Source organism: Odocoileus virginianus, chromosome 10 (genome assembly GCF_023699985.2).
Source record: "Odocoileus virginianus isolate 20LAN1187 ecotype Illinois chromosome 10, Ovbor_1.2, whole genome shotgun sequence".
Taxonomy (NCBI): Eukaryota; Metazoa; Chordata; class Mammalia; order Artiodactyla; family Cervidae; genus Odocoileus; species Odocoileus virginianus.
In genome coordinates, this window is record NC_069683.1 from 53,164,514 (window position 1) to 53,189,971 (window position 25,458).

Sequence of the window (25,458 nt, forward strand, 5' to 3'; positions counted from 1 at the left end):
TTGCCTCTCCAGGAGACTCTCCAAGATCAGCAGGTGGGTCTGATCTTGTATGCACCCTTTAAGAGTGGAAGCTCTATTTCCCCCGGCCCTGTAGGTGTCCAATCTAAGGGTTTGTTTTTCCAGTGCAAGACCCCCAGGCTGGTGAGCTCAGATCCCTTATTCCTTGGGGAGAACCTCTGAAATTGTCATTATTTTCTCAAGGGGTATGGGTCCTGACAACTCCTCACCTCCTACTTGTCTTCTTGTGGTTCCTTCTCTATGTCTTTACTTGTAGATCTTTTCTGGTAAAAACCAGTCTTTCTCATCAATAGTTGCTGGACAAATAGTTGCAGTTTTGTGTGCCCATAAGAGGAGGTAATCTTATTGTCCTTCTACTCCACCAACTTTCCACACTGTCTTGATTACACTGTCTTCATGGTTTTGAAATTGGTAAGTGTGAGTTCTCCAACTTTTGTTGTTATTGTTTCAAGATAAGTTTGGCTTTTATGAGTTCCTTGTAGTTTTCAGTATATAATCTTGCATTTCTTTTCTTAAATGTATTGAATATCTTTACTGAATATCTTCAAGTTTATTGATACTTTCTTCTGCCAGTTAAAATCTGTTCTTAAGTCCTTCTAGTGAATTTTTCCTTTCAACTCACTACTAGTGAGTTTTACTTTTCAACTACAAATTTTCTGTTTGGTTCTTTTTATCATTTCTATCTCTTTATTAATATTCCTTTTTTGTCGAGATATCATTCTTACACTTTTCTTTTATTCTTTAAACATGGCTTCCATTAGTTCTTTGAACATATTTATAATAATTGAATTAATATTTCTGTCTAGTAAATCCAATGTCTGGACTTCTTCAAGAACAGTTTCTATTGGCTGGGAATTTTTTTTCTATAAACAGAACATACTTTTTTATTCATTTGTATGTTTCATAATTTTTTATTGAAAATTGAACATTTAAAAAATATAATGTGACCATTGACCATTCTGTACACCCAATTCCCCTCCTTCCTAGGGTTTGTTGTAGTTCCTATTGGTTATTATTTGTCATTGCTGCTGCTGTTTGTTTAGCAACTTTCTGAATTCATTCTGCAAAGTCAATATTCCTTATTATGTGTGGCCACTGAAGTCTCTGCTCAGTTAGTTTGTTGTTGTTTAGTTGCTAAATCCAACTCTTTGCAACCCCATAGACTGTGTCCCACCAGGTTCTTTCATTCATGGGATTTCACAGGCAAGAATACTGGAGTGAGTTGTCATTTCCTTCTCCAGGGGATTTTCCAAACCCAGGGATGGAAACTGGGTCTCCTACTTTGCAGGCAGATTCTTTATTACTGAGCCACAGGGGAAGCCTTCAGTTAGCTTAGTGGTCAGTTAATGAATAGACAGAGATTTCCTGAACATCTTGAACCAATAAGTCACTCAACTTTTGCCAGCTTCCTCTCTGTACGCATTTTAAAGCATGAATTCACTGGTCGAGTAAACATTTTACAACTTGGCCTTAACTGCATTTTTCTTACTTGTATAGATCCTCAAGGTCAGCCACAGATGAGAGATAAGGGCTTTCTCAGATCTTTTCTGGGCCTGTGCATAGCTCTGTTCGAGCAGATGGCATTTTAGATTCCCAGGAATTTGTCAGAGCTTGCCAAGGCCCCTAGTCAAAATCTCCTTCTCCAGTTTTTTCTTATACATTTTTTCTCAGCTCCTTGTTAGTTGCAACCGCTGCCTCAGGCAGCTGCAATGTTAAGAACTTTCCAATGATAAAGAATTTTAAATAAGAGCCCAAAGTAAACAACCCAAAAGTAGGCATTGTTGTGCATGTCACTCAGTCGTGTCCAACTCTTTGTGACCCCATGGACTGTAGCCCACCAGACTCCTCTGCCCATGGAATTTTCCAGGCAAGAATACTGGAGTGGGTTGCCACTTCCTTTCCCAAGGGATCTTTCTGACCGAGGGGTTGAACTCGTGTCTCCCTCACTGGCAGGCAGATTCTTCACCACTGTGTCACCTTGGAAGCCAAAAAAGTAGGAATTAAATGACTCAATAAAGGTCACAAATCAATAGCCTAAAGTGGTCAGGAGTCGTAACACAAAAGAGAAAACTGAGCTCATTAAAAAAAAAATTTGGGGGGTCATATAATGTCAACATATTTTGTTCTTAGTTCTGCATGTAACACTGTCAGGAAGACACAAAGGATTTTACTGAGTTTACTGGGTTACTGAAAACAGAATATCTTATGTCAAGGGGACAGCAACTCTTTAGCACTATTTAATGAAATTTTTTGCTCAATATTCCCTCTTTTCAAAAGAAGCTAGGAATCTAGATTTTGTTCCCTATTTTAAAATAATAAACAGTGCACAGAACAAAGGACATTTCCAGGTTTAGTTCAGACTGATGTTCACCATTTTGGAAACTCTGTAATACTTGGATAAAGTCTATGTTAAAGAGAGTATATAAATATCTGGTTTAAATAAATGAAGTTCCAAATATAAGCAATGATTTTCTTAATGTGCAAAACACCAAAATTTATGTAACAGCAATATAGCTGAAAGATGGTCAGATTGGGTTTCAGAAAATATGTTTTTTTCAACCTGAATATATTACTTAGTAAATATACAGGAACATCATTTACTCATCACTCTTTGATGAGAATAAAATGACACATAGAAAATGCCTGGGAAGTCATAAAATACTTTAAAAATTCATAGCATCATAATTAAATCGTATTAATAATAATTATTAATTTCTAAAAAAAAACACCTTTCCACTGACTATTTTCAACAAATATCCTAACAATAAGGTTGTTTGCACAGAGAAAGTTCTGAAAGCTCTGAGAATTCATCTTTATAGACAATTTGAAATAGGTCACATAGTGACAACTCTCTGAAAATGAAGCTTTTTGGAGCACTCTAAACCCATTCTTTCCCCTCCCTCTTGATGGCTAGTTTGCTGGTCTTCATGGCTATCTCAGTTGCAAGATTGTTGGTTTCTAAGGCTACCTAAAGAGGTGGGGTGAGAGGGATGGGAACAGGGCAAATTAAAATGTCACGATGCTCACTGTGCTTAATGAGATTTAGCCATTTTTCTTAAACAAATGCTCCTCAAATTACTGCAAGTTTTGGTGATTTCCAGAGTTCTGAAAAAGTTGACTTCGTTTTTGTTTATCACTTTTCTGGAGGAGGGGGTTTTTCAGAGGTCCTTGCTCCACCATTTTGTAAGTGCTTTTCTCAAAGAAACATATATAAATATCTCTTTGATTCAAGTCTACATTTTTTGTTTTCCTTTTACTCACACAATAGAATACATCTTTCCTCTTTTCTCCTTCAGCGAGTGAATTAAAATCAGAAAAGAGATGTGAAAAAACACATTTTCCAATTTTTTTCAGTAGTTTCCTTGTGTTATAGAGGAAAGTGTTAGGTAGGAGAAAGCTGTTTCTTTCCAAAGAAACAAATATAAATCCAGAAGTACAGTCTTTCCAGTTCTGTGATAGTCACAAAATGAACTGGGACAGGAGGATGTGTTTGATTAAGGAGTATTGGAAAGGGTATGTAATATTCGATTTAAAAAAAAAAAAAGTGCTTTAATGCCTGAGTTTCCTACACAGAGAAGAGTGTAGTTTCTACATGGGCCAGGTAGGTTATGATTACTCAACTCCAAATCTCACTTTGCCAGTATTAACTCCTTCCAATAGCTTCCTTCAAATATCAGAAGTTGAGGTGAATGAGATGCAAAATACATCATAATCAGTACATTCCCCTTCTTGAGCAAAACTGGAACTGGTGAAGGGTCACAGAAACTAGGAGAGATTCATTCCTGGTGATATCTTGGGCCAAATTCCAGAAGCCCAAGGGAGGAGTGGGCAGGACATTTGCATGCATGACCTCACCCAGAAGATCCAGCCCCAGAGCATATAAACAGGTGAGTTGTCACTTTTGCCCAGTTCCAGGCTCAGCAGTTTGCAAGCGGATTGAAGCATGGCGATCCTCAGGCCCCCGCTTCTGCCACTGGGGTTGCTTCTGTGCCTCTGGCTTCTGTGTTCTCTGGCCAGTTGTACAAACCCCGCTGTCGAATGCAAGCCCATCACTTCAGTCACCAACAAACTACCCTCATATATCGACGTCTACCCATGGGACTATGAGAGCAACAAACTCTACACGGGTGAGTAGAAGCCGCTCTCTCTGCTGTCCTTTGTTCTCTGAAGGGCGATCAAGCCAGAACTGCAGGACATAGCCCTCCACCCCTGCTCTCAGTGACACCCAGAGCATGTGTCTTTGACCGGGCTGGGACATTGACTGCAGAAGAAGGGAGAATGAGAACGTGGGAGTGGGTGGATGGGGTGGGATGCTTCCTGCTCATGCCCTCTGTGAACCTGAGCCACGAGAGCCAGGATGCCCCAACACTTAGGTTAAGCGAGTCGCAGCCAGAGCATGACTGCAGCAAGTTCTCTCACTTAAATAAACTGGACTTAAACTGTCTGTATTTGGGAGGGGGAGGCATTTTTATTCTTTTAAGAAGCAATAACTGCATCTCAGTTTGTAGTCTTTTCCCATCCACTTGCTAAAACAATGCCACGTGGATGATTGTATACCGTGAAACTGCAGGAAACACTGTTCACACTCAGGCTATGGGCGGAACATCTAGTGAGTTAGCCAGGGAAAGCGTTACTGCCCCACCCAATAAACGAGGAGTCTGAAGCTGAGAGAAGTTAAATGACTTGCTCAGGGTCTCACAGCTAGTAAGTGGCAGAACTGCCTCTTGAATCTTAGTCTTTTCATTCTGAATCCAGGGCTTTTCCTTGATGTGCCTAGAACTATTATATACACATCCCTTTGGGGATCAGTCAGACCTAGAAGTCAAGGCAAGTGCTCTCTAATACAACTTTCTTAATAGCAATAAATTGAATATGGTTGTTTATGTGTACCGATACATTTAGCCCTCACAACGACCTGCTGGGTAAAAGCTGCTGTCAACCCCTGTTTGTAAATGGGAAAACAGGCGGAGATGCCAATCGCTCAGGTCATAGAGCCACTGAAATGATGGACCTGGAATCTGAACTTGAGCTTTCTAGCTTCAGAGACCCTTCTCTTAATCACAGCACTATATACCTCTCAATTACGGGAGTGACAGCTAAGACATCTCCCTGTGTTCTGAGTGCTGATCTAAGGGGAAACGCTAGTATCATCTGCACTTTACAGATGAGAACTGAGGCACAGGGGAGTTAAAGTTTTACCCAAGGTCACTAGTAGATCGTACCGCTAATATTTGAACCGAAATAATGGCCAGGAGTTGCCCAGCTTTGTCCAGTCAGGCGGTCCAGCTTCAGAGCCTGCCTCCTCATCTACCATGTCATCCTGCCTCTCCCAGAACCCTCACCACATTTTGCAGAGAACACTGGAGTGCTGCCCACACCCACGGTCTACAGATGCCAGGCTCGAGCAGGAGAATGACTGCCACCTGCCTTCACACACTCATTCTGGCTAGTCCTTTTTCCTGTTGTTGTTTTTTCTCCCTTGGAGACGGTCACTAAGTGCCTCAGCTGTGGTGAGGCTCCCTATGTCTGACTCCGTCAGGCAGTGGATCTTGTTCTAACCGGGGCAGGGAGGATGATCTTGTGATTCGAGATGAGACCCAGGAGGTGTGGGCTTGTGTACAGGGAAGAGTGGGAGCTTGCATACAGGGAAGGATCTGGGTGGTCAGAGATCTCAGAGCTCTGACTTAAGATAACACATCATGAGGTGAGGAATTTTGCTGTTGAAATGGAAGAGAAAGAAACCTATCTTGTGAAGACGCAAAGGGTGTGGGTGGGGCAGTTAGAGGTGGGGGTGGCAGAGAAACCTTCTGAAAGTAGGAGCACAAGAGAAAGAAGAATCAAAAGACCATCCATAAGACGATCCATAAGGGAATGTGCCCGATGAGATGGATGTGACAGCCTTTATCGAGGCATCAGGTCCAGAAGCAGAAACGAAGACTCATTGGACATCTGCTATGTGTCACGCACTTCTCCAAACTTCATCTGATTTCCTCTCAGAACAGAAATGTGTTAAAGCTTTGTGATAAACTGACTCACTGTAGGAATGATTTAAGTTGAGAGTCAAAATCCTATGCCCTTGGATATGTGATGTATCAGATTCCACACCTGGAACTACACAACAGGCTCCATGATTTCCTTGTGTCATTTCAGGACCTCACTGGGATTCCTGGGACTTTTGGGAAGACCAAGTAAATGTCCACACAGGCCAACTTCTCCTTATTTTAATATTGATTTTTTTTTTTAATTTCAGGGTTTGTGTTAACATTGGTGAGACATGTATAAATGGTTTGGCAGGTTTCAAGATACAGATGCAGCTCAGGCAACATCATAGAACAGGTTCCCTGGGTCTGCCTTAATATCAGTCAAAGAAACTCGTCAGGCAGTAGCATTTACAATACATTATAACGTGCAGGGTAAACATCTGCCTCCATTTTTACTTTGACGGGAAGAGAAATTTAACTTGCTTTTCTTTTTTCCTGAACCTTTGGATTTAAGGTTCTATGCAACACTGGATGCACAACTTTTTAAAAATCAATGAGCAAAAAAAAAAAAAATCAATGAGCAGCTACTTAGTGCTTTCCAAGTACCCAGCACTGGATTGCCCAGATCCACGGGTGAAACTACAGTGTACAGTACAAGCCAGAATGCAACTAAGTCCTCTGCTCTATAGTTAAAAGCGTACATGATTCAGGAGTGAGAGGAAAAGAGAGCAGAATCTTGGAGAGTAAGTGGGGGTGAAATGTGAGATGAGAAGGAAGATGCCAGGCAGGCACCAGATATGAACAAGGGTGAGCAGCAGGCAAGCCAGGTGTGTCTGCAGAACAGAGGAAGCTTCACTATCTAGAGGAGGGGTACAAACAGCAGAGTCAGTGGGGTTATGACAGTCACAAGAGCTGTGTGCTGGGTGTTGGGATCAACAGAAGCAGAGATATAAAAGCAAAAATGTTTAGAGGCTCTAGAAAGAAAAGCACTTTGAAGATTTTGAATAGGTGTGGGTCCTCGGGTGGCAGTCTGAAGGGAGGGGGCCATGGAGGTCAGGAATCTGAATAATACAGATAACTAGGAGGGATGAAAGGAGGATATAAGCCAGAGAGAGAGAGAGAAAGCAGAAGGACAACGGCAAGCTCAGAGCCCCCCTCCCTCCCCTCCACAACAGGACCATGACAGGCTTGATGATGACTGGATGACACTGTTGCTCATTAGCATCCACCCCACCACCATGCACAGGTATTAAGGACAAATATCAGGTTCTAGCTGAGCAAGTCAGGGCCAGGGGATCTGGCTCAGCAACCTTGACTGGCAAAAACAAACAGAACAGAGGACTGTTTTGTGCTAAGAATAATGATAACAACTTATTCAACACCCACCAGTACTAAAGTTTTTACATTCCTCTCTTCACTATCCCAAGAACCTTTCAAGATAAAGTATCATGATCTCCATGCAATGACAGATAATGTCATTGTCCTCATACCTAGAACCAAGCCTAAAGTATCATGATCTCCATGCAATGAGAGATAATGTCATTGTCCTCATATCTAGAACAAAGCCTAATGCAAAGCATAAATATTTGTGGAGTGAATGATGGACAGAAAAGAAACCAAGGATCAGAGGTGAAGTGACTTGGTCTTAAATGCTAGGGCTAGGATTCAGATCCAGGACTGTCTGCTCTTATCATGCTACATGATCAGTTTTCTTTATTTTGTAAAGGAGAAGCTGTTGAAGAAATTTGGGGTGATTGGGAGGGCCCTAGAGAATAATACCCTTAGGATTGAGAAACTTGTTCAGAAGGGATCTTCTAAGGGAGGAAATGGACAAACTGAAATATTCTCTTGAAATTCCCTCCCTAATACACTTTGGAAAGCTGAAAACAGCATGTGGAATTCATAAGTATCAGTGGCCCACGCCACTGTGGGCACATGCTGGGCTAAGTCAACAGGTAAGATTCACTGAGTGGAGGGGACCAGGGAACCCTAAGTGGTTAGTTGATACTGCTTGGATTAGGGCCTCTGGGTCTCAGAGACCCCCTCTCTTCCCTCACCCTCCACAACAGAGATCAAGAACATCAGCATTTCTGGAACCAGCAAATAGGTTTTGTTTGACTAGGCAGTAACACACCCTTATTTCCTGAAGCACTTCCCAGGAGGCCCACTTGAGCTCTTCACATACATCTACAGCTTCAATCCCCCCACTTCACTATCATGCTACCCACCCACCCACAAAGGACAGAACTGTCATCTGGAAGATAGGAACAGGACTCAAGAGGTTAAAAGTCAGCCAGGATCTCATCCCTGGTACGTAGCAAAGCCAGGACCGGAGCACAGTTCTTCCTTTGTCCACCTTTTCCTACAGAAAACTTGGAAAACACAAAAAAAGCACTAGGAAGAAAATAAAAATCATCTATAATTGCACAATCAGGAAACCCTCATAGCTAATATTGATATATTTCCTTCCAGGTTTTTTTCAACTTATTTTATATTTTATAAAAATGGGACCATACCTTATTTACATACTACTCATCACTTTCTTTTTTCATACTTAATTTTGATTTTATGACCCCATCTCACGTCTCACTGTACAGACAGCTGACTGTTTCCTTATTTCCTCCTAGTGTCACTCATTGTGGAGCCCAATATTACCTCTGTGATCTTGGAAGCACGGGACCAGCATGACTCAGTCGTTGGCTCCTGGCAAAACCCCAGTATATCTTGTGAAGGCCGGGCCGAGTACAACTTGAAGGGTCAAATCAGGACGCTCTTCGAGGCAAAATGGATGTCTCCTAAATCCACGGACATATGCTCAGTCACGATATAGTAAGAAATTATCCATAAATGATTTGCTCTGGGGCTTTTACAATTTCATATTGGGTTTGTACATTTTTATACTGACCTTGGAGGATTCAAAATACAATCCAGATATGATGTGAAGAATTCAGTAGCTGCACTCCTTTTCTGCCTCACCATTCTTTGTCCTATCTTTTATCTGCAAAAGTTTATACATCACACACACACATACACACACACACATATACACACACACATACACACACACACAAGGTACGCTCAACATAAACAGAAAAAAATTGGTGTTAAAGAAAAACCCAGAGCTGGAGAGTAGTTAAAGCAAAATGAATGAATGAATGGATAGACAAACACAGATTTTATTTGAGACTATTGCAATAAGAGAAAAGAGAACTCAGTATAGAACAAGTCTCAGTTCTGAATACAACATGGGCAAGTGTGAATTTATCACCAAGGAACAGGGTAGGGGGTGAGCGGATGGAAACTCACTAAGAGGAAGCATCAAAACCTGTAGGAGGGATTCTGGCTAAACTGACCTAACAGGATTCCTGCTGAAGGCAGGCCAAGGTGATCAGATATCACCTGGGGAGAGCTGAGGAAGAGGAATTCAATCAGATAATAAGGGTGACCAGATATCAAGGGTAGGAGGTTCTTGCTAAATTGACTTATGAGGAGTCTGGCTAAAGTTGGATTTTACAAGGAAGTGCACAGATGGGTAGGAGAAGGTTCTAGAACCTGACTAAAGCTTGGATTCAGAAAGAACCCATGTCATTGGCACCCAGTTTGCTTCAAATTCTCTCTATTCCCCTGCTACTTCCACCCAATTCACTACTATTAGTCTGGGGCTGACAGAACTCCAGAGCCAGGCAGGGTTGGGGGCAGCAGTTGCAAACAGTTAAAGATAAAGACACTCGTCCTGAAATCATCTGGCTACCTTGGCACTGCCCTCTCTGCCAAGCCCTGTGCAGTCCTTTAGAGGACTTGCTAAACTGAGGGTGCAGAGAAGCTGCCTGCAGCCAAGAGCCTGCAGGACGGGTGCTCTTAGCCCCTACTGTTACTGAACCAAACCCTCCACTTGCCTGCTGCAAAACGCAGCCAATGTACTGACGCCAGGTTGTGATGAAAGAAAGGATAGTGTTTACTGTAGGCACCAAGGAAGGAAAATGGGTGGCTCAGGCACAAAAGACCTGGTCTGATGGCCCTCAGGGAAGGTCCTTCAAAGGCCATGTTTGGGGTGAAGTTTGCAAGGGGCATGACTTTCTTCTGATTCACTGGTGGTGGTGAGGTAAGAGTGATGTTTCAGGAGTCCTAATCATCAGCCTTCTGATTCCAGACAGTCTGGGGTCTGTGTGCCTGTGGTCCGCATGTAGTCAGCATCCTCCACCAGGGCAGGCGGTGGCCTTAGTTTCTGAAGAACAACGCAAAGATATGTGTGATATTATTATGCATATCCCTTGAGAAGAACTAGGACTCTGTTCTATCACTGAAGTATGGTTTCTTGACTGTCTTTCCCTAGTTTCTGCCTTTCCCCACTTCTCTAATTAGTAACTGATGGGTCTGCTCTTTGGAACTCAAGGAGGGTCTAGGAAACTAAAACCTTTTTCAAAAAACAAGAAATGGGGGAGTATGGAGGGGCTTTTGTACCAGAGTGGGCCTCCAGGGTCCTGTTTGAGTTTAGTCTCTCCCATTTTCTTTGATACTCCTCAATCCTAAGGGGAATAGGAATAGGGAAAAGGGTCAGCATAAGAAAGATAATAACATTTTGGATAGAGAGGTTAGTCATAAACTCAGCAGGGGATCTCAGTTTTAGGGGGACTCAGTTTCACCACTACACAGAGAATCCTTTTTTAAAACATAGATGCATTTGGGGAACGGCTTGCTAGCAAAACATGTGATGACTGTACAATAAAATTGGCTTCCTAGTGTCCTGCAAAATGGACACAGATTCTAAGGTGAGGCCACTGGGGACTCGTATTACAGTTTAAGAGAAAATTCCTCTCACTCCCAGTTGGGGATTTGTTTACAGGTTCTCATCAAGGACCAAATGTTGCGAGGTCCTTATACTTTCAGACTGCCCTTTTGTACTGAAAGGGCAGATCTGCCCACCAGGCCATGTCCACTATGTCCAGGTCTTTGTGGACAGTGGTGATGGTCATGCTATCAGGCCACTCCACCCTCTCCTGCCACACCCTGGGCCTGGTCAAACCTAGCTGTCTCTGGAGCTCTGGAGGGGGTACTGTTATGTCCACAGAGTGACTTGCAAGGGTAGAATTCAAGGGAAGCTGCTACCACCCAGCCTCACAATGACAGCAGCCTTTTAGAAGCCAGCCAGGACCAATGAGGGTGATGACCTTCCTTTCGTCTCCCCTCCTCAAGTCCTCCACACTTCCTGAAACAGTAGATGGTTTACGAAGCGCACACGTGGCGTTGTCTGACAATGTCTTGCTGCGGCGAGGCTGACGAGCGAAGGGAGGCAGCACCTGGGCTGGGGGAAGCCCCCCGTGCTGGGTAGGGCACAGAGGGGAACAGGAGCAGGGTCCTGCCCAGAATGTTACAGCGAGGACTGGGGAGGCAGCGCCATGCAACAGTGATGACTGAGCTTATACAGCACTTCCTCAGAAAGCATTCCCCGAAGCCCCGCATCAAGTCCCGCTCCCAGTTTACTCACTCTTATCACTGCCACTGCTTCATCCAAACACGTGTCACAACTGTGACCAATTACTCGTCAGTCGATTATTTGTTTCAAATCTTTCTCTCTGCAGGGACTCGAAGTGCCACCAGGGTAAGAACCAGGCTTGCACTGTTCACTGCGGTCCCCACAGCACCGAGCACAGGGGTGGGCATGTAGTGCACTCTCTTTAATTGTTACTGTCTGAACAAGTTTGTTGTTCTGTCGCTAAGTCGTGTCTCACTCTTTGTGACCCCACGAACTGCAGCACTCCAGACTTCCCTGTCCTTCACTATCTCACCGAATTTTCTCAAACTCGTGTCCATCGAGTTGGTGATACTCTCCAACCATCTCATGGACAAGAGCCTGATACAATAACAGACCCACTGATATTAAACAGACCAGGCTGTACAGATCCTTTAACAAACACTGAGCACCATGATGCTAAGTGTCAGCCGCTGTCAATGACAGAACTGGCCCTTGAGGAACTGGCCCTCCTGTGTGAGGAGAGGCACATAGCTAGGCTGTGCAGTAGAGAGGCTCATCTCCCTGATGCAGACCTATCTGGGTTCATGACAACAGGGAAAAGCAATGTCAGAGAGGCTACTGTTGAGTCTGTGGGCAGATGTGCCTGGGACTGGTATTACAAGCGGAAACACTGGCCTGAACAAAGACCTGCACTGTACCCCAGCCTGTGAGGAGTACAGGGTGGTGGAGTAGATGGGGGAGAGGAGTGGATATGAGCTAGTCTGGAGTAAGATCATGGAGGATCTTAGTCAAGCCAGTATAGAGAAGATCACTACTGAATGATCTGCTAGATGTGCTATAAAGTTGTTGTTCAGTCGCTAAGTCCTGTATGACTCTTTGCAACCCCATGAATTACAGCATGCCAGGCTTCCCTGTCCTTCACTATCTCCCTGAGTTTGCTCAAACTCATGTCCACTGAGTCAGTGATGCTATCCAACCATCCCATCCTCTGTCACCCCCTTCTCCTCTTGCTCTTAATATTCCCCAGCATCAGGGTCTTTTCCAATGAGTCAGTTCTTTGCATCAGGTGGCCAGAGTATTGGAGTTTCAGCTTTAGCACCAGTCCCTCCAATGAATATTCAGGGATGATCTCTTTTAGGATTGACTGGCTTGATCTTCTTGCTGTTCAAGGGACTCTCAACAGTCTTCTCCAACACCATGGTTCAAAAGCGTCAATTTGTCAGTGCTCAGCTTTCTTTATGGCCCAACTCTCACATCCATATATGACTACTGGAAAAACCATAGCTTTGACTAGACGGACCTTTGTTGGCAAAGTGACGTAAATAAAGTGATATGCTTATAAAGTATGTAAGCACAAAAGGAACTAAGAGGTTGGGTTCCCCTGGGAAGTCAGCCATGGGAACTGAACTTGTGAATTCCTCACCATTAATTCTCCTCGATTTGCCCTCCACAGCGTCTACTGTGCCAATCTCCTGAGACATGCTGAACTTGCTCCCCTAACACTGTCGAGAGTTGGTAAGTTTCTCTGCAGCCTATTTACATATCTGGCAGTGAAATCCATCAGCCTGGAAAATAATCTTGTGGGTGCCCTAGAAAAAAAGAGTCTACTTGTGCATTATCCAGATACCAGCTGAGTCTTTCAGCACCTTGAGTTCTCATAAAATAAGCTCAACCCTGTGCCCTGTGGAAAACGAAAGCCACTTCCAGCAGGTCTTTGATTCTCATGGTCACTTGGCTCCAGACCTCAGGAGCTCTTTCCATATCTGCAGGGATATGTTCCTTCCTCAATTTCCATAATAATCCCACCTTGCACAAAGCCTTCATAGGTATGGCAGACCTTACTGAAGAGTTTAAGGGAAGAGAAGAGGGATTTGTACAAAGAAGGGCTGATAACAATAAAAACCAATAATGCCACTAGTTCTCAAGGTGGCCTCTGGCCTCCAACACAACCAGGAATTCCCACTCACTTTTACCAGGCTGTCGTCCTCAACTTCAAACCATCGTGAGGCTCCTTGCCCCCTTTCTCTCCTTTCTCTGCCCCCTTCCTTCTCTCTTGTCTCTCTCTGGGAAGCTGGAACGAATTCAAGAAACAGGTTCAGAAAAGATAGGTAGCTTGCCAAAGGCCACACAGAAACTAACGACAAAACTAGTACTCAAATTCCACATCTTATACTTCTTTCCACTTTTCTTGAACTTACATTAAAACTATAAATACAATCTTTTTTTTAAGTAAGTTTTAAAATACAAGCTTTAGCCAAGAACAGGAAACATTAGTCTTTCTCAATGCCCAGATAACAGGTCTTCCTCGTGAGCCCCGAACACTGAAATACATCTAGTGTGCTGCCCATTTTCCCATCAGTCAAGCATTGCAAATGTGGTCAAAGACATATCTATTTTCCACAACAGATGTTAAAGTGATCATGCCAAATCAAAATATTTTACAAAAGCATTAACTGTTTCTTTGGTGGCTTCCCTTTGTGAAAAGATTGGGATATTAGTATCTTTCTAGAACATTTTCAAAATGAACACTCATATAAATGCAAGGAAAAGAAAAAAAAAGTTTGTTTCTGGTCAGGACCCCTTGGTCTTCAGTTCCTCAGTCATGTCCAACTCTTTATGACCCTATGGACTATAGCACACCAGGCTTCTCTGTGCATGGAATTTTTCAGGAAAGAATACTGGAGTGGGTTGCCATTTCCTACTCCAGGGGATCTTCCTGATCCAGGGATTGAACCCGTGTCTCATGTGTCTCCTGAATTGGCAGGCTGATTATCACTGAGCCACCTGGAAAGCCCCCCAGGACTCCTTAGCGCCACACTAATAAAATCAAGATTTTTAAAAAATAAGGAAAAGAAAGCATTTGTGTTCAGACTTTTGGCTCAGTGGTGTACTAGAGAAACATTTGCCCTGAGGAAATGCTAAATGAGATAGACAATGCCACAAAACTGGAAGGCACTGGCAGGTGGGCAGAATGCATACAGGTCTGAGCAAATTACTGGGCATTTCCCTCCTCCTTCTTTATAGTCCCTTCCGTGGTTCACTCAGACTGTTGGAAGTGTCATTGCCAAGCTCCAGCTTTCCAGGAGCGGACAGCCTCCCAAGGATATAGGCCTAGATTTCTCTGCTTCTTTGCAAGGCAACCTCAGAGAACCAACATGTGATCAGATCACCATGAGAATGACCAGTGACTCAGACACCACGAAAATGGATTTATGGGTTTGGACAGGGCTTGTTTACACTCCCTTAAAAGCAGAGTTAGCCATCCTCAGGTCTGGATGGTGTCTAGCTCTTTAACCCTTGAAATTAGCAAAAATTAAACATTTGTACTAATTGATCAAATGTAATATTAAGGACATGAGGACATTTGAGGGCAGATTACTTTCCCAATAGTCAATTCAGTAGTTATATAACTTCAGTATAAATTCAGTAATTATATAAGTTCAGTATAAATTCCTTCTTCCATAGACCTTAAGGTCAGAGTGTTTATTTTTTGATCCTTGACATTCTGAACCCCCTGGCTTCCCTGTCCTCTACACACACTCAACCCTTGAGAAGTGGCCATTGAATTGTGCCTATGAACTCTGGTCCCAGCATTCTCTCACATTAGCCTCCTTTCTCTAGTGCCCACTCACCACTGAAAAGAGTTTCTGATGCCACTGTTGTTGTTGTTTTTTCCCCAGGGGCACCCTCAGGTGAGAACGCCAAGCATTTCCCAGTCAGGAGCATAACACCCCCAGGCCACAGACCAACCGCAGCTCCCCGGAGAACAACCCCAGCTCCCCGGAGAACAACCCCAGCTCCCCAAAGAACAACCCCAGCTCCCCCGAAACCAACCATATCCCACCCAACACCAACCACGCCCCACCCAACACCAACCACACCCCACCCAACACCAACCACGCCCCACCCGACACCAACCACGCCCCACCCAACACCAACCACATCCCACCCGAAACCAACCACATCCCACCCGAAACCAACCACATCCCACCCGAAACCAACCACAACCAACCACAAACACACCACCCGAAACTCAGCCAACAGAGCCTTCCTCAGCCCCGTGAGAGAGGCCATCCAGATCCTGCTCATCTTTCTCACCAGCACACTCCTCTTCTAGAAGGAAATGGAGGGAATGACTGCTCCTGGCTCCTCTGCATCCTTCTACGTTCAGTCCCAAGCCAGGGCTCTGACCTGTGTGAATGACCTCTGTGAATGATTTGCGCTCTCAGATGTAAAAGTACTGCCACTGCTTCAGATCCAATTAGAGACCCGAGGGTCACCTAGACCTGATCTAGGTGTAACTTGGAATTCTGGCTCCTAATTGAACATGCTGGCAGCCAGTTCCCTAGCCAATCTAAACTTCTATTTAGATGCGACACCGGTAGCATCTGAAGGGCAAGAAAATAACAATGTACCGTGTCTGAGTAGCCAAGGATAGTAGAAAGGCATTATTTTCTGTCATACCTAATAGACTGCACCTCAAATAAGAATAATGAATGTGTTAAATTCAAATATGTCTTTAATGAGTGATTAACTGAAAATACAGAAAACGTTATCTAATTTTATTCACTTATGTGAGCATTAAAAAAAATCAATGGATTTAAAATAGATAACTAATAAATATTAATTGTATAGCACAGGTAGCTCTACTCAATATTCCATAGTGACCTATACAGGAAAAGAATCTTAAAAAGAGTGGATACATGTGTATGTAAAACTGATTCACTTTGCTATACACCTGAAACTAACACATTTTAAATCAACTATACTACAATAAAAATTTTTTTTAAAAAACAGTGGAATGGTGAGAGTGTGTTTTTAAGGCCAGATATAAGAGTAAAATTTTAATTTTTCTCAGGTGCAAATTGGTCATTTTTCCCATCATGGTAATTTCCACTAAGACAAAAGGGCGAAATATTTATAATATTCATAAGGTAATATAAAGCCAAAAAAAGCATGGCATTTCCAATAAAAAGCAACCACATTTTCTTTTAAAAGTTATGCTAAATTCCAGGATGCCAACATCAGTGACTGAGTGCCAACTTCCAGCTGGCCTTCCTCAGGGACAGCTTCTGTCAATTTTTTTCCCTGTGAATAGGCCATACTTTCCTATTTTGTATGTCTTTAATTTTTGTTAAAAACAAGATTTTGAATATTATAATGTGGTAACTCTGGAAACCAGATTCTGCCTTCCCATCAGGTAATGTTGTTAAGGGCTGCAATTATCCATTTGTCTAGTAACTTTTCTAAACTGGTTTTACAAAGACTGTGTTCCTGTTGAATGTGGTCACTGAAGTCTCTTTTCTGTTATCTCAGTGGCCAGCCAGTGACCTGACAGATTTTCATGTATGTCAAAATCTAGCAGCCTCTTTCCTCATTAAGCATTCCCCTAACAACTGGAGTTCAGAACAAGCTGACCCTGACAGATTTTGCTTGCTTAAGGGCGGTCTCTCAGTGGAGGGACCAATTCTTTGAGGTCCTTATTCTACCATTTCCCGTGACATCACTTGGTAGCCACTATGAGTATCTGCCAGGCATCATCTCTCTTAACCCTCACAACACCCCTATGAGATATAGCCATTTTACAGAGGAGGACACTCAGGCAGAGAGAGAGAGAAACGACTTGCCCAAAGTCACTCAGTGAACAGGTAGTGAAGCTGGGTTTTGAAGAGCGGGCTACACCACTTCAGAGCCTACACCTTTACCTAAACACCCTAAGGGCTCCCTGAGCAGCTCCTTCATCACCTGGGATCCCCCAGAATAACCAGCTTCCCTGGGTCAAATGACAAGGAGAGGGTATGGGTGCTGCATGCTCCAGCAGTGCGCCTCCAGCCTCCACTTCTCTGCCACCACCTCCAAGAGAAGTTGCGGTGAGTGAGTCCTAACCCAACAAGCTAGGAAGGAATTTCATATTTGTCGTTCATCGCCCAACCTGATGCCTCAGCTCAGGTTCAATGTGGAGGGTGACGAATACTGGAGCCTCAGCAAAGACACTATCTGAAACTGGAAAATGTTTAGACTCAAAGAAATCTGGTGTAGATGAATTCAGACAAGCGGTACAGACGTTTCTGAGCACTGGATTAGGAGGCAAGAAACCTATTAATTTCCACTTCTGCTGCTAAGTAGAAAGGTGATCTTAAAGAAATCACTTTACCTTCTTCTGTCTCAGATTTTTTATCAGTTATATACAAGGCTGGCCCACAGGTGGTATCTCAGTCCTCCTCCAAGCGTAAATTTTGATTTTTTGGTCACACCCAGACTAGTCCTAACGGTCTAGTCAGAGATGCGAAGTAGGTGTACCTTATGTCATACCTGACTGATTGGCAGAGGCTGCTGGGGACACTGTTGAGGATTCCAAAGCAAAATCTAGGATCAAAAATTCTTCATATTCAACTAATGATATCTTCCTGGGGCTCAGGAGGCAGGAATTGAAGCAGAACAGGCTCCAAGTATTTGCCATTCTTGGTCACTCCTTAAGTGAATCCATAAGTGGCAAGCACATCGCAAGCAGCAGAAGAGTGAAGGAGTATGTACACTCATGGTCTCAGGAATAGCTACTCCTGATCCTCACTAATGGGAAAGTGATACACCAAAAAGAAAAAGAAAAAAAAAAAAAAACCACAGGCAATGACAGGGAAGCCCAGAGTCCGCACTTAATGCACAGAAAGAGATGGACAGTATATTGCTCCCAAACGCCCTGGCCCAACCTTGCTCTTCCACGTGTGTGCTCTGGTTGCAGCTTCTTGTTTTATAAAATCAGTGCATTCTCATCCTGTGTCAGAAACAGTAAGTGCCTCCCCACTTAATGGAAGTGATCATTCATTCTGAGAAAGTAATAGAAAGAAAAGTGTGCTGTGCTGTGCTCAGTCATGTCTGACTCTTTGCAACCGTATGGACTTCAGCCTGCCAGGCGTCTCCATCCACGGAATTTTCCAGGCAACAATACTGGCGTGGGTTGCCATTCCCTACTCCAGGGGATCTTTCTGGACTAGGGATTGAACCTGCACCTCTTGCATCTCCTGCACTGGCAGTGGATTCTTTACCACTGAGCCATCTGGGAAGCCCAGGAAAGAAAATTAATGTCTTTCAAATCCCACTACCTCTGAGACCTTCACACAAGAGAAAAGTTCCAGATCTAGTCAACAGTCCAACTATAATATCAACCATCAAGCAAGAAAAAGATTAGAACAGTGAGGAAATTTAGACAGTATTTTATTGCCTATCAACTCCCACATTATTTTTTAAAGTAAATGTTGAAAATATAATAATATTTACTTAATAAAGTAAAATTATATTATTTCATAAGAGAGGTTGTTTTGGCAATTGTCTTAAAGGATAAATTCTGAAGCCAGACTGTGTGGCTCAATTTCATTTTACCACTTATTAGTTGTGGCACTTCATATAAGTTACTTCTCTGTACCTTGGTTTCTTCATTTCTAAAATAGAGAGAAAAATAGTAGCTACCTACTGGTTGTTATGGAGATTAAATCAGTTAATATATATAAAGCACCCAGAATAGCATCTGGCACAAAGCAAGTACTATATAATTATTTAAGACCACAAAGGGCATCACAAATTGCACATTGATGTACAAGAAAGCCAAGTATTATAACAATATAATATGTGAAAATGGTGCCCATAACAAGGACTAAAATCTCTAATTTGTAACTGTTAAAAGAAATGGCTAATGTCTGACTTTTCACCATCTTTCTTCCTCCAGCCTCACCTTCACCTCCACCCCCCAGGCTTCTAAGTAGAATGTCTTCTAGCTTTCTGGATCAGCTCCCAGGCTCTCTCTTCTTGTAAGGAATCCAAATAATGGCTAAAGGAGTTAAATTATCCTAAATAATAGAGATCTAGATCAAAGGAGAGGGTGGGGGAAGAGAAAGCAAAGGCAAAGTTTGGGTCAAGCGATTTGTAAGGCCTGAGACAGAAAGCTCTGGAACCTCCATGGACTGAAAGTAGAGGCTAGGGCTATGTCCCTGGCATCACTCTTGGTTACAAACTGGTTCTAGTAACGTCCTTCAAGAGAAACAAGTGAAAATCAGAAATATTTTACTTCTGATTGCTGGACTGTTTGTTTAAATATGGCACAGCAGTGAAATCAGGACATAAGGACCACCCCCCACCCTGCTTTTATGTAAGTTCTATCCATATATATAGATAAAGTTAAATGTATATACCTGATATAACTGGGAAGTAATTTAACATTTGCAAAAATAGCTGCATATTTATCAATGCATACATATATAACCTATATGTAAAAATAACTTTAGATTCAGATGCTTGAGTCCAACAAACTCAAAAAGTCTTTGGCTAAAATAAAATGTGTAGATAAAGCACATGTAAAGAGTTTGGGATTCTTTTTGAAAGTCGTTGAATCAGTTTTTCCTTTTTTTTTTCAACCCAAACCAATCTAGGTTCAAATCCCAGTTCTTCTACTTACTAAGTCACTTTGAACAAGACTCAATCAGATTCCTCACAGTAAACTGGGGCTGACTCCTACGATAAAGGGCCTGATGAGTGAGACACTGGACACATTGTGGCTGACATAATGCTAATTCACAATAAATCAATCAACACAAAAAAACCTGTCAGTTAACCACACAGACACCAACAACAACCTCAAATGAATTGATGGACGATGTCATACCCCACAATCTGGTTAGGTTGCATTTTTCCTTTTCTAAACATAGTTTTCTCCTTCACGAGAGGAACCTTGATGTTCCCCCAGTACTGATTTTGGGGAATTACTGAAAGTTATTATGGCAACAAATTGAGCCCGTTTGCCGAAAAACACATATTGCCTCAGGGTTGCCACGGATCTGTCAGCTTTGTACTCCACAAGGAACCCTGTTCCTAGGGGCTAAACAGATGAAATGATAAAAGGCATTCTTTGCAAAACCAGCTGAGGCCCCACTGCCTACAGTAAACCCACTCTCCACTAGCCAGGACGATAACTACCCACCAATCTTTACTGTCTATCCTACCATAAAGGGAATACCCTAGTGATCCCCTGAGTGCGGGGTGCTAAGCAATTTACTAAAAGACCCTTGATTCAGAATTCTAGCTTCTCTGTACTTAAATCAGTAGCTGAGGACTAAAACAAATGTTAACCCACAGATGGAAATGGAAAATCCCCAGGAAGACAAAGTTAGCCCTATAAACAAGTTTGGAGGAAGAGAGGGGATTCTGAAGGAGAAATTTAAAATTCACTTTTGGAAATGTAAGTTTGAGATGTCCAAAAGACATCCAACTACCCATATGTGGTTCTATCTGTGGAAATAAAAACTTTAAAAAGTAAAAGCCCACACTAGCTCTATTTCATCATGCTGTCCCCAGGACAGTGCTCACATTTATTAAGACATTGTGAAAAGTGAAAAAGGTTTTTTAATTTAATTTTTTTTTTTTTTTTTTGGCCTGCACTGCACAGCCTATAGGACCTTAGTTACCTGAACAGGGATCAAACCTGTGTCCCCTGCAGTGGAAGCGTAGATACTAACCATTGGACCACCAGGGAAATCTCCATACTTATTATCATACAAAATTGGGAATTTTCATTGACTAGTAAATGGTTGTATGAGGGTGAACTTGGGCTTCAGTACTGAGGACTTGTTTCTTGAGTGTCTTTAAAAATACATGCCTGACTGATTCTTGTTAATATTTGACAGAAAACTACAAAATTCTGTAAAGCAATTATCCTTCAATTAAAAAAATAAAGTGGCAAAAAAAAATCAGAATACATGCCTGAGATGTCATTTCTTTAGCCAGCAACCAGGAAAGGAAAAGGAAGGGGAAAGGAATTCTAATTCTCTTTTCTAATGATTAATACTTCTGTCTAGATGATGACAGAATATTGGGAGCAGCAAGTGGGTGGATTTTGAAGGAAGCAAAACCAACTGATGAAAGCATAACTGCTGCTTTGAAAAATCTTCCAATGCAAGAATCACTTTACCCGAATTTGTGGTAAAAGCAGTTCTCTCGGGAGAGATAAGTGTTTATGTGGGGCACTTTCCAAAATGTCTGTCTTGCAATAGAATCTTGTTATATAGTTAAATGGTGTGGAACTAACAAGGATTTTTCTATATGCAAGGGAGACTAGGAATATCCTAGACATAACAAAAGCAAAATGAGCACAGTCTGCTCCCCATCTTTAAGACAATTTCATTTCCAGGAAGAATGTGAAAGTTTTCAGTTTAAAAAATAAAAAGGACACTTATCACAGATCTTTTTTCACTCTTGCAAAGTGAAATATACTTTACTCCCCTGGGATCAAACAAGGCATGCTACACACTCCCTGCCGACCTGCCCAGCCTCACCTCCTGCTAGTCTTGGTAACACATTACACACTAGATGATGTTTAATCCCCCCCTCCCCATGAGTGTGACATGGATCTGGGGACTTGCTTCTAAGGAACAAAAACACATAAAAGTGATTAGGTTACAAGACGCTGGCTTCCATCCTGCTGGCGCTCACTCACACACACACACACACACACACACACACCCCCCACTTGGCTCCATCCCTGATTCTCTTCTCACCCCCTCTTCTCACTCTCGCTGGCACTCTCCCTTGCCCACCCTGATGAAGCAAGGTGCTCTATGAAGAGGCCTACAGGGCAAGAAAGGGAGGGAGGAATGGAGACCTGAGTCCAAAGGAACTGAATCCTGCCAACAATATATGAGTGAGCAGGGAGGCTGATCTTTCCCAGTCAAGCTTTGAAATGCCTGCAGCCTTATGAGTGACTCTGAGCCAGGCGTCCTAGCTAAGCCACATCCAGGTTTCTGGCACGTGAACAATGTGAGATAATAAATGTGTGCTGGTAAGCTCCGATGTTTGGAGTAATGTGTTATGCAGCAATTGATAACTAGTATGGTCACCCCGCAGGGTGGTTATAAGGGGAAACTGAGGTCGTGTAAGAAGTATTAGCACAATGCCTGACACCACAGTAAGCACACACAACGTCAGTTCCAAACTTCTCGAGTCACTCTATTTCCACTGCCACCGTCACACTCATGACACCGTCACCTCATAACCAAAATAGCCTGTTTGCGGCTTCTCAACTATATATATTGTACATCTGCTTTAATTACTACAGAAAAGGGTGTAGTGATCACAAGAATATCCATATTAAAAATAAAGATTAAATACCTCCCTTCCTGGGACACCAGTGCTGATCCTCCTTCAATGAGGCTGCTATCCAAAAGTCTACAAGCAATAAATGCTGGAGAGGGTGTGGAGAAAAGGGAACCCTCTTACACTGTTGGTGGGAATGCAAATTAGTACAGCCACTATGGAAAACAGTGTGGAGATTTCTTAAAAAGCTGGAAATAGAACTGCCATATGACCCAGCAATCCCACTGCTGGGCATACACACCAAGGAAACCAGATCTGAAAGAGACACGTGCACCCCAATGTTCATTGCAGCACTGTTTATAATAGCCAGAAGATCCCTTCCCAGGTGCCAAGGTCATACTGACTCGCTGTGTATGTGCTGATCTGGCTTTTTTGAAACCATGAAGGAATGTACCCCTGGCTTGTTTGATGTTTTTTATTCTGACAAGACATAAAACTGTGCTGAAAACCATGCTTCTCTGGAACAGTTCCTCAGAGTTATCTAGAGGCAGTCTTCTGGACTATGGTCCTCAGTTTGGCTCAAATGAAACTTTTTCATATTCCTATTATGGATTGTCTATTGATTATTTTCATCAACACCCTTAAAGAATAAAAATCGAACTGACATTCAAGGCTCCTCCTGTTGTGCCCATTCTGTATCTCCAAGCTGACTTCCCATGACCCTCTCACACTGCATCACCATTCTATCAAGATTAACCTATTTGGAGACAAACTTAAATAGCAGAGAGTAAGACGGGGAGAGCAACTTCCCTCCATACATGCATCAAGGATTCCTCAGCATGTGGAACAGCTTCTACAGAACACCACCTGAACACTGACCGAAGATCCCAGACTTCCTAAAAGGCAAGCCAATCTCCTCAAAATGAAGTGCGGCAAAAGATAAAGATTAAAACGAGAGAGAGAGAGAAAGGATTTCGGGATGGGGACCTGTGCCTCGGGGAGGGAGACGTGAAGGAGGAAGTTTCTGCAGACTCGGGAACTCCCTCCCAGGCGGGGACAGGGGAGAGGGGGTCTCAGCGCCTCAGAGGGGAGCCCAACGACAGGTGCCAGCAGGCAGAACGGGGAGAATTCAGCCCAGAGCCCGCTGCTGAGCAGCCCGTCCCAGCTGAGAAGCGGCTGACACGGCCTCGCGGCAGAGAGTAGGGCCTGGGTCCTCAGGCTCGGGCTCCAGGGGTCGGACCCCCGGGGGAGGACCAGGGTTGGCTGCCGTGAAGAGCCTCTCAAAGGGCTGGTACGACACAGCTGGGGGAGTGCAGGGGAAAGCCCGGGCCTCCCAGAGAGGCACATGCGTCTCTGCTGTGGGAACACTCTAGCTCTGCGAGGGTGCAGGACGCAGGACCCTTGCCCTCGCGAGAGCCATCGGGGGAAAAGCCGCCGCCAGTGCCAGAGGTCAGGAGGACCGTACGGTCTCCATCACCGAGCTGCGAGCGGGCACAGGGGTCACTGCCCACAGCTTCCTGAGCAGCCTGGCACTGCCCAGAAGCCCACCAGCCGACACCACCGCCCTGGGGAAGTGCACATCTGCCTCTGCCTGGGACGACCTCCCGCAGTTCCCGGCCCCGCGACACTCCCCACACACCCTAACTGTGTCTTGAGGGCCACCTACAGGCAGAGGCGGACCCCAAACTAAAACTGAACAGCAGGGGCAGCGTGAGCCAAAGAGAGAAGGGGAAAGCGCCCCTGCGCCACGGGTGCAGGGGATGATACCCCCAGGATCAGCCTGAGACTGTGGGCTTCAGGGACAACTGTGGACCTTAGGAGCAAGTACAAGCTGGAGTGGGGGCTTCCCTGGTGGCTCAGAGGGAAAGAATCTGCCTGCCAGTGCAGGAGACTCTGGGTTTCGGAAGATCCCTAGGTTGGGAAGATCCCCCAGAGGAGGAAATGGCAACCCACTCCAGTACTCTTGCCTGGAAAATCCCATTGACAGAGGACCCTGGTAGGCTACAGTCCATAGGGTCACAAAGAGTCAGACACAACTTAGAGAGTAAAGATCACCACCACCACAAGCTGGAGTAAGGCAAGATCTGAGTCTGAGCTGATTCCACACTGCCAACAACAGGACCAGAGACCTTCCTAGAAATATTGGAGGACTTTCTGAGTGGGCAGAGGGACTCGAGAAAACTGTGTGGAGAGGAAAATGAAAGAATCACAAGGTCATTATTTCACTACCACTCTATCTATATATATTCCTATTTCTTCTTTTTTTTTCATATTCTCATTTTATTCTCTCTATATTATTCCTTTATTTTTCATAACCTACTTTTCCCATTTTTAAAGCATCTTCTTTTTAAATTCATTTTTTCCTACTTTTACAGTACCACTTAGTTATATTGCATTTTTTTTTAATGTTTTGATCTTGTATATTCACTAGTCTAGTTTTTAGTATTCACTTTCACTTAGGGATTTGTTTATTGACTTGATTTCTCTCTTCTTTTTTGACTCCTGTTTTCATTCTTTTTTTCCCTCTTTTTTCTCTCTTCTTTTCTTTATAAGTGTGTGAGTTAGGTGTTCTTGGCTGTTTGATGTTGCTCTCTCCATCAATCTTGGAGTTTTTTCTTCTGCGCTGTGTGGCCTGTGAAGTCTTGGTGCTACAGTAAGGGGTCAGGCCTGAACCCCAAGGTAAGAGACCCAAGTCCAGGACTTTGGACCCCCAGAGAAGTCCCGACCCCATTGGGAGAGAGCTCTCAAGAGCTCTCTAAGACCAAGCCCCACCCAAAGGCCAACAAGCCCCAGAGCTGGATGTCTCATGCCAAATCTTTAGCAAAACAGTAACCCAACCCTGCCCATTAGCAGAAAAGCTGCCCAAAGCCTCATCAAGTCCAGACAACCCAAAACGTACAGCTGGACACA

General features: G+C 43.6%; 1 protein-coding gene and 1 long non-coding RNA gene across 2 annotated transcripts; one reads left to right on the plus strand and one right to left on the minus strand.

Annotated features, from left to right (window-relative positions):
- Positions 1-3,932: 3,932 nt before the first annotated feature.
- PLET1 (placenta expressed transcript 1) lies at positions 3,933-16,268 on the plus strand. Its single transcript, XM_020882293.2, has 4 exons — positions 3,933-4,145; positions 8,627-8,828; positions 12,926-12,987; positions 15,153-16,268. The coding sequence occupies exons 1-4, from the start codon at positions 3,962-3,964 to the stop codon at positions 15,587-15,589; spliced, it is 885 nt and encodes a 294-aa protein (XP_020737952.2). The 5' UTR covers positions 3,933-3,961; the 3' UTR covers positions 15,590-16,268.
- Positions 8,558-15,654, minus strand: LOC139037183 (uncharacterized). Its single transcript, XR_011490033.1, has 4 exons — positions 15,571-15,654; positions 13,440-13,543; positions 8,905-10,224; positions 8,558-8,794 (listed from the first exon to the last, which is right to left on the minus strand). It is a non-coding gene; the product is annotated as an uncharacterized lncRNA (long non-coding RNA).
- Positions 16,269-25,458: the final 9,190 nt, after the last annotated feature.

Coding starts and splice junctions, on each gene's coding strand:
- PLET1 (XM_020882293.2), top strand. CDS start 3,962: ATGGCGATCCTCAGGCCCCCGCTTCTGCCACTGGGGTTGCTTCTGTGC. Junction 4,146..8,626: donor GAGCAACAAACTCTACACGG/GTGAGTAGAAGC, acceptor ATTTCCTCCTAG/TGTCACTCATTGTGGAGCCC. Junction 8,829..12,925: donor ATATGCTCAGTCACGATATA/GTAAGAAATTAT, acceptor TGCCCTCCACAG/CGTCTACTGTGCCAATCTCC.